Source organism: Prionailurus bengalensis, chromosome B4 (genome assembly GCF_016509475.1).
Source record: "Prionailurus bengalensis isolate Pbe53 chromosome B4, Fcat_Pben_1.1_paternal_pri, whole genome shotgun sequence".
Lineage (NCBI taxonomy): Eukaryota > Metazoa > Chordata > Mammalia > Carnivora > Felidae > Prionailurus > Prionailurus bengalensis.
Window position 1 is genome coordinate 71,619,933 of NC_057358.1, and position 16,778 is coordinate 71,636,710.

General features: G+C 36.6%; 1 protein-coding gene across 4 annotated transcripts in view; it reads right to left on the reverse strand.

The window, feature by feature from the left end:
• The window catches only part of NELL2 (neural EGFL like 2), a 338,935-nt gene that overhangs the window by 12,824 nt on the left and 309,333 nt on the right, over positions 1-16,778 (reverse strand). For all 4 annotated transcript variants that reach the window (XM_043563469.1, XM_043563471.1, XM_043563468.1 and 1 more), the window contains 2 exons: positions 10,420-10,560; positions 561-754 (listed from right to left, as the gene is read on the reverse strand). In XM_043563469.1, the coding sequence (XP_043419404.1) occupies positions 561-754; positions 10,420-10,560 (335 nt within the window). The remainder of the gene's footprint in view (positions 1-560; positions 755-10,419; positions 10,561-16,778) is intronic.

Below are 16,778 nucleotides of genomic sequence, written 5' to 3' on the forward strand. Positions count from 1 at the left end.
GTAGAACATTCCTCTAAAACTGAAACATAATCCAAATAGATAGTTCTCACTTATAGGCCATAGTATGTCCATTTTGGCTTCATCCATGCATTCATTCAAATATGATATTGTTACTACAGAAGTACTTGCATAGTTAGCAAAATTTTACGAACATGTGAATAAACAAACACATTGTGGCATTTCCATATAATGGAATACTATTCAGCAATAAAAAGAAATGGGTTACTGATATATGCAATGAACATAAATGGATGTCAAAAAACATAATACTGAGAGAAAGAAGCCAAAAAAGACTAGTACTACTTACTAGATAGGGCTCTAGAATAAAGAAATCTAACCTACAGTAACCAAAATCAGTGTTTCCTTTGGGCTGAGAGTATGGGACTAACTATGAAAGGACAGAGATAACATTTGAGTGGATGGAAATGTCCTTTTCTACTAAACGTGACAGTGGTTAAGTAGATGCATGCATTTGTTGAAATTCATCAAGCTGTACACTTAAAATATATGCAAACTACATCCTAATAAAAATGATTACAATTTTTTTTATTTATACCAACCTGACATGAACAGACAGAGCAACGGTCATTTTCCAACACCCAAATCTGACCATTGTGCTTGATTTTTCCATCATGGATGCAGTCCCCTGTGCAGTTCTTTCCATGAGGACATCGACAATCGTATCCACCGTCCAAGTTAAAGCAAATGGTATCATTGGCACAGCTATGCCTCCCAGTCCCACACTCATCGATATCTACAGCCAAGAAAAGGCAGCAGGCAATGTGCTTAGAATATGCTGGGTTTGAATCAGACAAGTTGTCTCCGAAGTGAAACATTCAACTGTAAATTATCTTTCATCTTACAGGCATGCATTTCCTATTAAATGCTGACTAAAGCAATGTTAATGATCTAGGGATTTCACAGGAAAACATCATCATGCTTGATTTCAAACAGCAGATAACCCTGGTTAGATTCTCAACTTTTATATCTCTGTAAATACCATCAGGCTTTATGAAACACTTATATTTTTTGAAAGTAAGATTAGAATTCAATTCATCACACAAAAATCATTGGCAGATGAAATTCCAAAAGTGCCCGTGAATTTTCATTGGAAAAAATCATCCTCAATGTTAAAATGGTGTTTACCCAAAATCCTTTGTTAGTGGGAGATAAAATGTCATGGGACTTCTGAGGCATTTTATTCAGCTTTAAGCCCTATTCTCACAGCCCTGTCACCCACAGGTAAGCTCCCAGTGTTCTGCCCAGGCATTTTCATGCTGTCCTCACACCTTGCCCCCCACCCACAGAGGGCAAGTGACCATCAGCAATCACCATCTCTCTCACAAATAATCTACCACTTCTTAACTTTTCCATTTCAGATGATTGTTTTGTCTCCTGCCTGACTCAACAGGCAACGGGCCATTCTTCACCTGACCTCACCTATTCCATGGCAATCACAGCCTAAAGCATTTCCATACAGATGAAAAGCAAACATATCTTGACCCCACAGATCAGGTCCATAAGAAGAGACGTGATTCATTTTATTTATCCCCATAATTTAAAGGTCACAAGCCAAAATACATTTCAGGGATATTGTAGGAGTGGCAGTAAGCAGTTATTTCCTACTTCATCTGTTTCCTCTGAGTAAAGGTCAAGAAAGAAAGAATTAAATCACACCAGAAAAGTGGGTTAGAAAGAAGATGGAATGGATGGCTTTTAACTGGGGGAACTGCACACTGCTTTTCTTAGAAAATTTTAAAGATAGACTTTAGTAGATATCTCTCTTAAATGGTTTGCTTTCAACATTATTAAAGACATGGACAAGTCAAGATTATATTTTAGCCATATTTAAATTCTTAAATATTAAGTTCTGTTATATATGCATTCCCCAAAATAAGCTATATATTTCTATTTGCCTTGATTTTTATTAATTTCCATATAAACAAAATCAATGAACTGAGACAATGGCTGAAAAGATTGTTATAACTATAGTGAACACATTATTATAGCTTGATTTATCAAGGATAACAATGTTTATAATTATAGAGTGTGATTAAAAGCAGAACTATTAGCTAGAATGAGGATATATTTCACATTTTTAAAAAAGCACATTAGTGTGTGTGTGTACAATTATTATATATAAATATATAATTTTTTCAGATCAGAGAAATTTAACTGATGCTATTTAGAGAAAGAAGAGCAAAAAGTGAAATTTTATACAATTTTATAAAATAGCTCTATATTTGGTCTATTCAGAATAAGTTATATTTGATGACTTACTCATTGTCTCCTATTAAATATTCTTATAATGAAGAATCACAGTAAGCAGGAAAAGCATTAACCATAGTTATTTGGTCTCTTTGACCACAAACTCTGCAAATACTTCTTACTATATAACCCTTTAAATATCCACTATATGAATATCATTCCATTAATGGCAATGATTAGATTTTTAACAATCATTTCATTTTGCTTGACATATAACAACAAAAGCTCTGCTGTCAGGTAATGCATTTGTTTTTAATAAAGGCAGAGACAGTCCTGGGATTTGTTGCAGAAGACAAAGAAGAGGTGTCCAGCCACAAAAAAGAACATGTGCTCTGAAATAAAGTACATTCATAATAAAGAAATAGAGCAAAAGGTAACAGCAAAGGTTGATATGTACTTGCCATATCTGAAGAAATGTGGAGGCAGAAAATCATTGTGAACCAATGATTACCTTTTGCTATACAATGGGATTTGAATTAACTTGAACTTACCTTTTTTTTTTTTTTTCCTGATTGTTATCTATACTGGGTTCCCCAATGAAGAGACTATTCTTGACTGGTAGTATAGAGTTTTGGAATTGTTAGATATAGTTTTATTATAATGTAAAATTCCTAAAATAAATATACATAAGGCTTGTAAATTCTGCTTTGAAAAACCTACTATAATACATAAAAATTCCAACTTTAAGAATACTAATAACTCCTTTAGTGAGCTATTAAAGAAATCATGTTGTTAAATCAATCTAGTGGTCAAGTCTCATTCTCATTTCTCACCTGACTTGATCTAGCAGCAGCATTTGATATAGTTCATTCCCTCTCCCCAATAAATTTTATTTACTCACTTCCTATCACATTAATAGTTCTTTCTGGATCTTTCTCCTGCCCACATATACATTCTAGTAGCAATTAAACTATGAATAAGATTTGGGTAAGAAGAGGAAGTCAAGGGCAGTCTAGTAAGAGGTAGTAAGAGTATATTTGAAGGCCCAATGTTTACAGTCAGCAAAATGTGTTAGAGGGAAGGAGTTGAATGTCTAGGAGGAACGGAGTAGGTAGACAGAGGCACTCCGGGCCCAAGTAAAGGTCATGTTAAGAAATCTGAAATCCATAAAGACAATAAAATGTCATTTAAGGGAAGTGCCAAAAAAAAAAAAAAAGCATAATCAGATATCTATTTTAAAAAGATTCTCTTGGCTTCATTTTGGAAAAGATATTTGAGTGGATTAAAATTACAGCCAGGAGATCAATTAATAGGCTGTTTCTGTAGTCCAGGCAAGCAATGGTTATATAATAAAAGCAAACACTTACATAGTGGTTGGTATGTACCAGATTCTAAGCACTTCCATATAATGATTCATTTAAATTCCTCACAACAACCGGAGGGTACAGTTATTATCCCCATTTTATAGATCAGGAAGTTGAAGCATAGAAATGTTGCATAATTTTCCCAAGGTCACTCATCTACTGGGGTACAGAGCCCAGGTGAGAACCCAGGCAGTCAGGCTTCAATTGTGAGCTCTTAAGAACAGTGCTGTACTGACTGCTAGCAGTGTGGAAGTACACAGAAAGAAACACAGAGAATCTTTCAAAGTAGACACAGCAAAGATAAAGGAATTTAGTGATTTGTTAACTTCAAAGATCAGGGAGAGGAAGTGGTCATGAATGATGTTTAGATTTCTGGCTTGGAAAATGTGGCTGATGCTATTTAAAGAAAGAAGAGAAAGGCTTCACTGTGGAGTGAAAGTGGGGGGCAGGCTGAAGAAAGACACGAGTTAGTTCAGGACATGTTGAATTACACTTTCCTCTGGGCTTCCAAGTAGGGCTGTCTGGTAAGTAGTTGGATATATGGGTCTGGCGTTCAGAAAATAGCACTGGGACCAAATATGGATTTGGTTAACATATATTTTTTTCCTCATTTCCTTTCTCAAAAATAATCCTTCAGAGTAAAGTTCAAACTTCTTAGCAAGGCATTTAAAGCTACTTCTTTGGCTTACATCTCTTTCTCTATCTCGACTTGCCAATAATCACATCATATTTGAAGCCCTAATACAAATGGTAGACACTCGAGCCCTTCTTGTTCCAAACTGGAAATAATTTCTCCTTTTTTTTTTCCTCATGGATCTGAATTTATATTTTTCTCAAGTATGTATTATTTTGAACCTTGTAGCTTTCTTCTCTGTTAAGAAACTCAGTACATTCTATCTTGTATGACAGTTGTGGTACGTATTTTATCTCTTCTACAAGCTGAGAGCAGTGACCATACCTCCTTTATATTTCTATGCAACAGATGTCTAGCAAAGTATCTCAAGGTACTTGTGCATATATTCAGAACTACGTGTTTAGGTGAATTTGATTCCTTTCATTTTTGTCCTTTTTCTTGATTTAGCTTAAGAATTTGCAGTATTTAATTTGAACATAATACTCAAAAGAAGCTATCCCATAAACATTATTTTCTTTGGCCTTACAAGTTCAAAAACCTCACCAAGCTTAAAAATAATCCAGAAATTAAAGCAATCAGGAGAAAAGGGGGCCTGCAAATAAAATATTCTTGTGTGAAAAAAAAATACTGGGCTTTATTCTCAGAGAGAGACATATTTTCAGGTATAGTAGAAATTATGGTAAAGGGAAATGGTAAAGGCACATTATCTGGGGATTAAATATCTACACCTCTGAGATAAATGGATGAGCAAAAAAGCATATAATTTGTATGAATGCAGCTTATAAACATGTATGTTGTAGATTACTCAACTGCAGCCTAAAAAGTGGTGAAGGAGTACACTATTATTTATTCATGTCTTCAAATATATTTATTCATATCTTCAGAGTAATTGTAAACCAACTGCTGTGGCTTTGTCCACTTTGAAGTGCCTTTTTTTTTTCCTCAGCAACAGAAAAATGGCACCTGCTCAGATATAATCACACTCTTAAAATTGTATCCTTCTAAATACTATTATAATTCTACAAATCACTGAAATTACAGTAAATGGATAGTTGTTTAGAAGAAGGATTTTAGTCTTTTTTTATATAACATAGGTTTTTTTAAAAAAGGAATCCTTCAGAGCATTGTCTTCTAAAAAAGTCATAGATATTTATGATAATTATGATAAATTCTATTGGAAGATAACAGTAGAGTCATCTTTCCAGAGTCATATTTTTTTAAATAAGATTTTCTACTACTTCTGTGTTTATAGTATTTCCTTGAAAAGTCTTTTTTGCATAGGCATCTTATACAATCCTTTACTTCCCTATTTTCATCTTTCTCATGTGTTATTTTGAGCGGCTAGTTTAATTTTCCTTGTTATTTTCTGAACACTCACGAATGCACTAATTATGTTTTGTCATTTTGTCCTGATCACTACTTTATATATTTAGTTCTATCAGGTGACATATCTATTACATATCCTACTATGTATCTACTTCTAGCACAGGTTATGTTCCTAACATACTTCTGATTAAATATTACCTGCATATCTCACTCATTTTATCCATCTCAACCTTTTACATTAGATAAATCAGTATATTATCAACCATGTGACCAGCATTGTTCTAGGCACTGGTGGCTGACAAGCAAACAAAATCCGTGACCCTTAAGGCTTACAGTCCATGGGGAAAGGGATGGATGAAAAATAGTTGCAAACAGAGAGGGAGGGAGGCAAACCACAAGAGACTCCTAAATACAGAGAACAAACTGAGATGGATTGAGGGGGTGGCGGAGAGGGGAAAATGGGTGATGGGCATTGAGGAGGGCACTTGTTGGGATGAGCACTGGGTGTTGTATGTAAGCAATGAACCATGGGAATCTACCCCAAAAACCAAGAACACACTTTACACACTGTATGTTAGCCAATTTGACAATAAATTATATATATATGTATATATATATATATATATATATATATACATATATATATATATATCTTACAGTCTATGGAAGATAATAAGTAAACAATATACACAATTATTTCAGAAGAACATAATTTCTGTGAAGAAAAGGGAAGCAAATTAAGTGAAGAGCATTAGAGAAGGATGCTATTTTAAGTTGGGGGTCCAGGAGAAGCCATTTTGGAGGAAATCTGACTTATATGAAAGAAGCATGCAAAGATCTGGAGAAGGACCTTCCAAAAAAGAAAAAAAGAACAGCACACGAGAAGGGAATCCGTTTGGTACATTTGTGACACAGCAAGAAAGCCAAGTACCCATAACATGTAGACCCTTGTAAGCCACTGTTGGGGTTTGGATTTTACTCTGAAGAGAGATGGAAAGGCTCCAGGCATTGGAACAGAATTGGAGCATGCTCCCACTTCTGACTTTAAGAAATCATTCTGGGTGCTATAGAAAAAAGACTCTAGGGGAGTCCAGGGTGGAAGTAGGGAGACCAGTTTGGAGAAAGCTATAGTAATCCAGACAAAAGATAATGATGGCTTAGACCAACATGGTAACAGTAGACAATGTGAGAAGCGGTCAGATCAGGAACATATTTTGAAAATGGAAATTATGAAACTTGTTGATATGTTGGATATGAAGTATAAAGAAAAGAAAGAAACAATGACTCCAAGATGTTGGTCTGGGTCTGTGGTTTAGGGGCCTGTAAGAATTAGAGAGTAAATAAAAGAGTTGTATTTTAGTCAGTAATCCTGAGTCGTCCTTAAGAAATCCAAGTTAGATACTGAGTAGGTAACGATATATATGAATCTGCAACTAATGTGGTTGATTCAGTTTCAGAATGGATAGAGAAGATTGCCAAGTGCCCCGTGATACTGGAACATGTAGTCTTCTGGAGAGGTAAAGGAGAGACCCATAGGGTAAGAGAAAGACAGGAGGGGCACCTGGGTGGCTCAGTCAGTTGAGCATCTGACTTCAGCTCAGGTCATGATCTCAGTTTCGTGAGTTGGAGACCCACATCGGGCTTTCTGCTGTGAGCAGCATGGAGCCCACTTTGGATCCTTTGTCCCCCCCTCTCTCTGCCCCTCCCCTGCTTTCATTCTCTCTTGCAAAAATAAATAAAATATTAAAAATTAGAGAAAGACAGGAAAGAGTGGTGTCCTCAAAGCCAAGTGAAGAAAATTGTTTTGAGAGGAAGAAATGATCAACTGGTTCAAATGCTTGAGCTGTTGAGCAAAGAGACGTTAACTGAGCAGCAGATTTGGCAATGTGGAAAAGGTCAATATCCTGAAAGGAAAGCATTCAGTGGGGGTAGTGGGATTAAAGTATTGTTGGAAGCAAGAGAATGGAGACAAGAAATATAAAAGATTCTTCCAGAATTTTCCTCTAAAAGGGAGCAGAAAAATGCGGGAAATGTTTGGAGGATCAGGTGATATCGGGGAAGTTACTTTTTGTTTGTTTTTATTTCATTTGTAAAAGATGGCTGCTCCTCCAGGCTGTTTGTGTGCTGATGAGAATGATGGGAGAGAAAAAGAGTATTTATCATATGGAAGAGAAAGTGGGGAGTACAAAGGCGAAAACCTCAAGCAGGTGAGAAGGGATGATAGGTAAGGTACTACGGAGGGAGAAATGAAACTTAACTTAGTGAAACAGGAGGGAGGGAGGGAAAGCAGCAAATAAAGATATAAATACGAGTTGTCTAGTGTAACTCCTGGTGCAGAAATGAAGTTCTGCTTTCTTGGTTAAAAAAGAAGCAGGACCATCAACAGAGAATTATGAGAAAGGTAGTGGTACCTGAGATTTGAGATGACAGAAGGTGTGAAATGGTGGTATTAGAGAGCTGCAGGGGAAAGTAACCAAGGAAATAAAATAGGAATCTTTGGCAAAGCTGATGGCCTTTGTAGCAGGTAGCCTATAGGACAGTCCCCTGTGATTCTTACCATTTAATATTCACGCTCTTGCATCTTCTCCCCTTGAACGTGGGCTGGCTACACCTACTGACTCACTTCTAACAAACAGAAGCAATGAAATGACACATCTGAGACTGAGTTATAGAAAGATCATGGGCACTTGCTTATTCAAGGGGAAGCCATCTCCCATGTCTTGAGGCAGCCCCGTAGAGTGGTTCATGTGTTAAGGAAACCAGGCCAGCCAAGAACCACATGAGCGATCTTGGAAACAGGGTGTGGCTCCCCCCATTCTCACCCCAGACAATTCTGCAAGGTGAAACACATCCCTGACCAACAACTCATGCAACCTCATGAGAAACCATGAACCAGAGGCATCTAGGTAAGCTGCGTACAGATTCCTCACCCATACAAACTGTGACATAATTTTGGTTGTTTTCAGCTGCTACGTTTTGGGTGTAATTTGTTATGCATCAATAGATAACTAATACAGCCCTCTTGAGATTTGCAGTCAAAAATTTAAAAGATAGTGAGGGAGCGCCGTTGCAAATGTAAAGTGAGATAGTGGGCAGAGGTATGTGTTTTTGCTGTTCACATTCTGATGCACAGAAAAGGGTGTGTGAGGATACCAGGCAAAAGTAAACACAGGTTACCCCTAGAGAAGTGGAAAGAATGGGGGAAGGGGAGAGATGAAATTAAGATGCATTTTCAGCTTTAATCTAAGTACTTGTGTATGATTTGAACGATTTATAATCGGCTTATATTCATTCTATATGTGCGTAACTTAAAGCAAAAGACAATCTTAACAAAAAGGTAGAGTTTTTAAACAAAAACAGTAGACTTCCCCATGATAAACTGCAGAATACAGGCAAAGCAGTTTATCGGGGAAGTACAAAATCACACTGCTTGATCTGCCTCCTGGAATTCTCTACAGGGTTGGAACTGTTCACTCTGGGACAATCATAAGTACAAGGCAAAGCCCTCAGCCCACAGTTAGGTGGTTATTTGCAAATGCCAGGTTTTAGCCCCTGGCAAGGCAACAGCATCCCCACTCCTATGCAAAAAATCCAGAGACCCCTCTGCTGAAGGTCCAGAGCTCTGGAGCTGCCAGCAAAGTGCAAAGCACACTGAAAACATCTGTCATCCAAGTCAGCTTCACTTTTCTCTGTGTGAAAACCCTTTGAGGTCCAAGAATAAAAGACATCTTATCATTTAAGTGTCAAGTACCGTTAAGTTAGATTCTCCAAGGCTTTCACTGACTGTGTCACTTTAGTCACATTATTCTCGTAGGCTGTTACTCTACGAAGGTGTAAATACAAATGGAGAAAATAATAACTTCTTGTGGTTTGCTGTGTTTTCCATTCCTGTGCCAAACTTCTGATGGCCAATCCTTCTGGTGTGGGTGGTTTCCCTGGCAATTGCTCACTGGGCTTTGTATATTCTGCCTGCTTTTGAAAAATCATGGCCTTCAATAGAGAGTATAGAGGAACAGAGTTGTTAATTCACTGAAAATAGTTCAAAATTAATGGTAAATAACTGAATATAATCTGATTGAATTTTTCACTCCTATTAGATTGAAATCTTCTTTGAAGCAGGGGTCATAACTTCTAAGTCTAACATTCAACATTCAGTAAATATCTCTTACTTTGCCAGCCAAGTGGTATGTTAGGAATAGTCCAGAGTAGTGTGTATTGTGAATATTATCCTTGGCATTATCATATCCACAGCATTATCATATTACCTCTACCTCTATTTTCCTTTTATCTTGCTTTCCTCATCTATTTTTTTCTAGCTCTTTTTGGGTCAGATTTATGCATGCTGCCATTTAAAATTTTCATCTGATACTATTTTATTCATCCTAAAAACGCCCTTCAACAGTCACAAGTATCCATAGAGAACTGGCTTAGTGTCACAAATTTAACATATCTAAAAATCAGTTAATTATCATAATTAGTAAGTGAAGGTTAGATTTTAACATGTTTCCAATTGTTGTATAAACACACAGCAAAAGCCACCAATAACTTCAACATGAATTTTTTAAATTTTTATTACTTTTTGAGGGAGGGAGAGGGAGAGAGAGAGAGAGAGAGAGAGAGAGAGAGTGAGTGAGAGTGGGGAAGGAGTGAGACACAGAATCTGAAGCAGGCTCTAGGCTCTGAGCTGACAGCACAGAGCCTGACGTGGGGCCCAAACTCACCAACTGTGAGATCATGACCTGAGACAAAGTCAGATGCTTAACTGACTGAGCCACCCAGGCACACCAATAACTTCAACATTAGATCAATGTCTACTATTTACATCTTACTGTATATTCCTCAAGTTCAAAAGGTGTTCTTATAAACTCCGATTCTCCTTGTACTGACCTTCGCAAGATTCTCCACTTGGTGAAAACATCCCATTGTCATGGTAGCCATCTCTGCACTCACAGTGGTACCATCCAGGCAGGTTAATGCAGTTAGCACGACTGTCACACTGAACAAAGCCATCAGAGCACTCATCAATATCTGTTTGGCAAAGAAAACAAAAATGGGATGTTATACAATTGCTGCTTTTCTCTGCCCCAAACTAAAATATTCTGCTAGACAGCTACTAAATTTTTTAGTGCCAGCAACTCCTTAAAACTGGGAAAACATAAACTCAAAAAAGTCTACTTGGTTGTTGAAGGCTACATAGAAAGAATGTAGTGGTATTAGTCATAGGAGAAATATCTAGATGGCTTCTCTGTTGTGGAAGGCCTCCACTGCAAACAATGACAAGAAACCATGTATGACAGTCTTTAGTGCTGCTCACCATAGAATTCTAGCTCTTCTTCTGGACACAAGCTAGGATTGCCATGTGAATGCAGGAAGCCAATTAGGAAGTGGCATGTGTCACTTCTAGGCAGAACATTCAAGACACACATGTCCCCTTCCCCATCACAATGTCTGGCAATTTCCAGGGGCTCTAAAGATCAGCCTGAGTTCCTAAGTGAGGATGATGTGGGGCACATTCCTCCTCTTCTTCTTGGGATGGACATAGAATATGAACAGAAAAACAACCTTTTTGCTGAGATTTTAGGATCTTTATTACTATAGGCACAACCTACCCACACCTGACTAAAATCTCATTCATCTCCAACATATAGCAATGGCACTCACACAGCAACATGCTCCATATTTCCAAGTATATATACCATTTATGCTACTTTTTAATGGGTTTCACATGTTATCCCAGTCAACCCTCAAAAAAAAAAATCTTGCCAGGTAGATAGCATATTGAACATATGGGGAAGAAAAAACAAGGCAAAAGGAAATCATGGGATTTAAACAAGGTCACCTAAATTTTCATGTTTGCCTGACTTTCATGTGTGTGTTCCTTCATCTAAACAGACACAGGCTGAGATTGGCAAAAGTGTCTAAAAACAAAGAGATCTATGTATCTTGAGTCTTATATATTTTCCTCCAGAGGCTGATTACTACTCCCAAATAGTGTGAGCCCTTTATTCTCCTTGTTCAGACTGTTGAATGATGAGAACATCCAATGCCAATCCAAGTCTCTTCCTTTGCTCATAGAGGAGCTGTCTTACAGAGTGCCCCCTTCTTTTCATAAAACTCCTGGTTTTCTGGGTACTTTGATTGACTCAGACCCTGGTAAATGATTAGATAGCACAGCATTATCACAGCTGTAGTGTGATGATGAACATATGAACCCAACTTCCATCTTTTTTTTTTCAATATATGAAATTTATTGTCAAATTGGTTTCCATACAACACCCAGTGCTCATCTCAAAAGGTGCCCTCCTCAATATCCATCACCCACCCTCCCCTCCCTCCCACCCCCCATCAACCCTCAGTTTGTTCTCAGTTTTTAACAGTCTCTTATGCTTTGGCTCTCTCCCACTCTAACCTCTTTTTTTTTTTCCTTCCCCTCCCCCATGGGTTTCTGTTAAGTTTCTCAGGATCCACATAAGAGTGAAACCATATGGTCTCTGTCTTTCTCTGTATGACTTATTTCTCTTAGCATCACACTCTCCAGTTCCATCCATGTTGCTACAAAAGGCCATATTTCATTCTTTCTCATTGCCACGTAGTATTCCATTGTGTATATAAACCACAATTTCTTTATCCATTCATCAGTTGATGGACATTTAGGCTCTTTCCATAATTTGGCTATTGTTGAGAGTGCTGCTATAAACATTGGGGTACAAGTGCCCCTATGCATCAGCACTCCTGTATCCCCTTGGATAAATTCCTAGCAGTGCTATTGCTGGGTCATAGGGTAGGTCTATTTTTAATTTTCTGAGGAACCTCCACACTGCTTTCCAGAGCAGCTGCACCAATTTGCATTCCCACCAACAGTGCAAGAGGGTTCCCGTTTCTCCACATCCTCTTCAGCATCTATAGTCTCCTGATTTCCAACTTCCATCTTGATAGCCCTATGCCATCCCTGGAGATTCCACTTGCCAAGGTAGGACAGCCCTTGCTTTTACACTTCCCACGCCTGCATTATAGTCCCTGCTGTAGTGACCAGGCATGATGGTGTCCTTCGTGTTGATGGGAAGACCTGCTGCTTTTTAGAGTCTTTTCCCTCAAATCAGTCCACTTCAGCTCAACAGAATCTACTTCCTTCCTACTTCAGTCTCATTTAACTCCAAATTCTTGGAAGTATATATTCCTTTCATTTTCTTGTTAAATTTCTCTTTGTCTATGTTCAATTTTGAAAGAGACAATTTTTTTTGAATAAATGAATAAATAAGATTTTTTTTTAAAGAGAAATAAGCCCAGAGTCCCTTCCCTAAAACAAGGTGCAAACCGTTCTTTCAGATTAGGTAATAGGCAAAAAATATATATGTTTTATATCACTGTAAAACTTCAACATTATTTCTGAACTAAAAATGGTTTTGCCTCCATAGTTCCTCTTCCGAAGAGTTAGTTCCGACTGCCAGTAATTCCTACTGTCAAAATAATTGTTAGTGGTCAAATAAGCTAACCACTGACTTCCTGACAGATAGCTGATGTGGACTGCTTCCATTTACTTAGGCCTCTTAGGTTTTGTGAAACAGCCTATTTGTATTTCAGGAGCCTCCCTAACTGATGAATCTCTGATTATCAATGGGGCTAAAATGCTATGCTCATTTCAGCTTTGTACAGTCTTTTCTTCTAACCCAAATGATGCAGAAAATTGATTATGTCATTTCTTAAGTGCATGGACAAAAGAAACCAGGTTGGGATTTCAGCTTTAGAAGTGAGTGTATTGGAAGAAAGGCCATGAGGGGATATTACAGAGTATCTCTGCTATTTTAGAAGAATCTGGTCATTAGTATTGGTGATTTGCAAGTAACTATTAATGGAGCAGAGCCTTCTCTACTGAAACAATTTTCACAGGTACAGTTAGCCTTGAATTTAGTTATTTTGTTGCTGAACAAGGTTGCAGGGTTAGCTCAGATCTCCTGACAAAGATATGTATTTCAAGTTTTACTTCTCCCTTACTTTCTCTCCTCACTCTTCCCAATCATTAGAGCTGCTCCTTACTGCCTCATGCCCGCTTCTCTTTCTCACATTGCAGTACCCTTCCGTGAGCTCGAAACATGCTCACTGAAGTTTAATAGGAATGCTACGCATTTATTACCTACTGTTCTCAAGACTGGGGATACAAACATATGCTGGGCAAAATGTATTTTCATTTACTGCTTGAGTTTTATTATTTAATTCTTACTACCAAGCAGTATTTTAGAGAATTAATATGCAAAGACATGACCACTCATTAATTTGCCATTCCATATTTATTAAATGCCTGTTTTGTGCCAAGTACTAAATACTGGTAAAACAAGGATGGACAAACCAGAAGTAATTTCTGCCCTGAGTTTAATATACACCTAAATTGTGTTTTAAGAGAGTTAAATGTCTAAAAATCTGAAATGACAATCATACAGGACAGTGTCTCCCAACATGCTGCTCAATCTACTAACATGTCACCAGTGGCATGTTATTTAGGTGATAATATATTTTAATGACTACACATTTATATTTCTGAATTATTTCCACTTATAGAAAGTGATACTAAAATAGTACAGTAGTGACATTAGACTCAAATTTAAAAATTGAGAAAGATTACAGAAACAGTATTCAGTAAACATTAACATAAACATTCTATGAACATAACAAAAATTATGAAGCTGTTACACAAATGACTGAAGTTTAGAAAACACCAAAATATAGTATGAAGCGATTATTCACATTTCAGAAGAATTTTCTGAGTAACTCCTCAGGCAGTGAAATGCCTTAATTCATTTAAAATATAACTCAATTTATAAAATATATAAGATGCATATGTCATGATGCCTCAAATTATATACTCGCTCTGATTTAGGATAGTGAAGAAAAACTAGCCAGATAATATTTATTACTTCATTTTATACTTTCATGTTCCTGCTAATTTTGATTTGTGCATGCAAATGTTTCTACTTTGGTGAAAGTCAGTAGAAAAGGAAAGTATGCTTGAATCACCAAAGTATTCACTTTCCACCAGAAGGTATGTGTGTTTGGCTCGTGGCTCTAATTAAAGCCACAGCTAAAACAAACAGCCTTATCTGTGAGCTATTTGATGTGTGTATGTAAACATGCAGTAAGTGAAGAGTTGTAATCTGATCCACAATTTAAGATGTATATTTTATCTGTACATGAATTTGAATATTACTATGAGTTATAAAAATCACATACATATTGTGTGCATTTTCAAACATGCACATATTGTGCTTTCCCTATTGTGTAATACCAGAAAACAATAAAAAAAAACTTTCAAAGAATTCATTTCTTGGCTATTTTCTTTTGGTCACTAACACTGCACATTATCCAATTGAGTTAGATATACAGAGAACAGTAGATCTAGGAAAGGAAAATGCTGTATTATTTCATTCCACATAAGAACTACCAAGCTGGAACAAATTACTTTCTAAAATGAATGAAAGTATTCGAAAAGATTAGTACAGGACATATAAGCTGATGTGATTTGGTCTTGATTATAAGGACCTTAATTCTGTACTCTGTAGGTACATTATATAGAAAACTAAAAATACATTTTATGAAAAACTATGATTTCATTACATATTCTATCTTAGAAAGAACTAGTTCTCAGTTCCCTAGAGACAATTAAAACTTTCTCAGTAGCAACATTTAGAACAGTCAGCTAGTGATGATATTAAAATGCTTTCCCAGAGTACAGAGATTCCAAACTCCAAATAATATTTAGCCATCTAACAACAGTCACGAATAGTAGTCATACTCCAGAGATCAAAATCGACTTAGATAATAAAAGTGGAAGGCACTGTTGAGGATAGACTTTCTAGAAAGCACATATGTTTTGAAGCAATCATTAAAAACAAACCAACAAGCAGAAAAACAAGGAATAAAAATATGTGGAAAAAAAACCTCACACACATCAGTGTCTTGTTTTCCTTGTCTCCACCAGATATGATGACACAAGAATGGATGTCTTCTACAATGTGACACAGACCACTGGTTTCAACTGAAAATGGCTTTTGCCATCAGCATTTAAAGGGTCACTTTAGGGGTACCTGAGTGGCTCAGTCCATTGAGTCCAACTTAGGCTCGGGTCATGATCTCGCAGTACGTGAATTCAAGCCCAGGGACGGGCTCTGCGCGGACAGCTCAGAGCCTGGAGCCTGCTTTGGATTCTGTGTCTCCCTCTCTTTCTGCCCCTCCCCTGCTCACATTCTGTCTCTCTCTCTTTCAAAAATAAATAAACATTAAAAAAATAAAGGGTCACTCTAGACAATGAAATTATTTCCATGTAAAATTAAATATAGTTATAAAATGATACATTATAAAATGAGACACTTGAGTGATAACTTCTTTCTCATACACAGTAAAAGTTATTTCTATCATACAACATAACTAAGAGTAAAAATGTGCAAATGTCTAGAATCACCCATACCTAAAATAGACCCTAATCATTAGTTTAAGATCCTTTTTATGCTAAGAGAAAACTGATTAGTTGTTACTTTATACAAAAGAAGAGAAAATCCAGTTCTTTTTAAAAATTAGCACACTGTTTTTAATGCCAAAGTCAAATAATGAGAGTACTATCTTTCATACTCTTTATCATTAATAAAAACCTGATATCATTTCTCATAAAAATAGTACTTGTACTATTTATATCACTGTCGTACGCACTGGTAGTTAAATTATATTGATAAACAACAGGCAATTAAACATTCTGAAAACAATTAATCAACTCTTGATTAGCCACATGTGGATTATTTGTTTTCTAGATTATTTGCAGCATTTTTTGAATCACAAGGTCATTTCCCTGTCTTTTGTTGAGCTTCTGGGAAGTCTATTTTTAAATATTTAGATGTGAGTTTTCAAGGAATGCAAACTCATTTGAGCATTGTATTACTTTTAATAACTACACTAGATTTGGATATAAAATGTTGTCCAAAAACTTAATAAGAATTATTTTTATACTATTTTCTTTTTGAAAATAAAATAGGACAACATATGTAAGTAAACTTTGAAAATCATAAAAATGTCTTCATAAGCTGGCTGATAACATTGCAGATTTAGTGAAAATAATTTTCATTACTTTATAGTTCATAATTAGGAAGTTAATGACTGCTCTTTAAAAAACATAATATAGAGCGCCTGGGTGGCTCAGTCGGTTGAGCGTCTGACTTCGGCTCAGGTCATGATCTCACAGTTCGTGGGTTCAAGCCCCGTGTCGG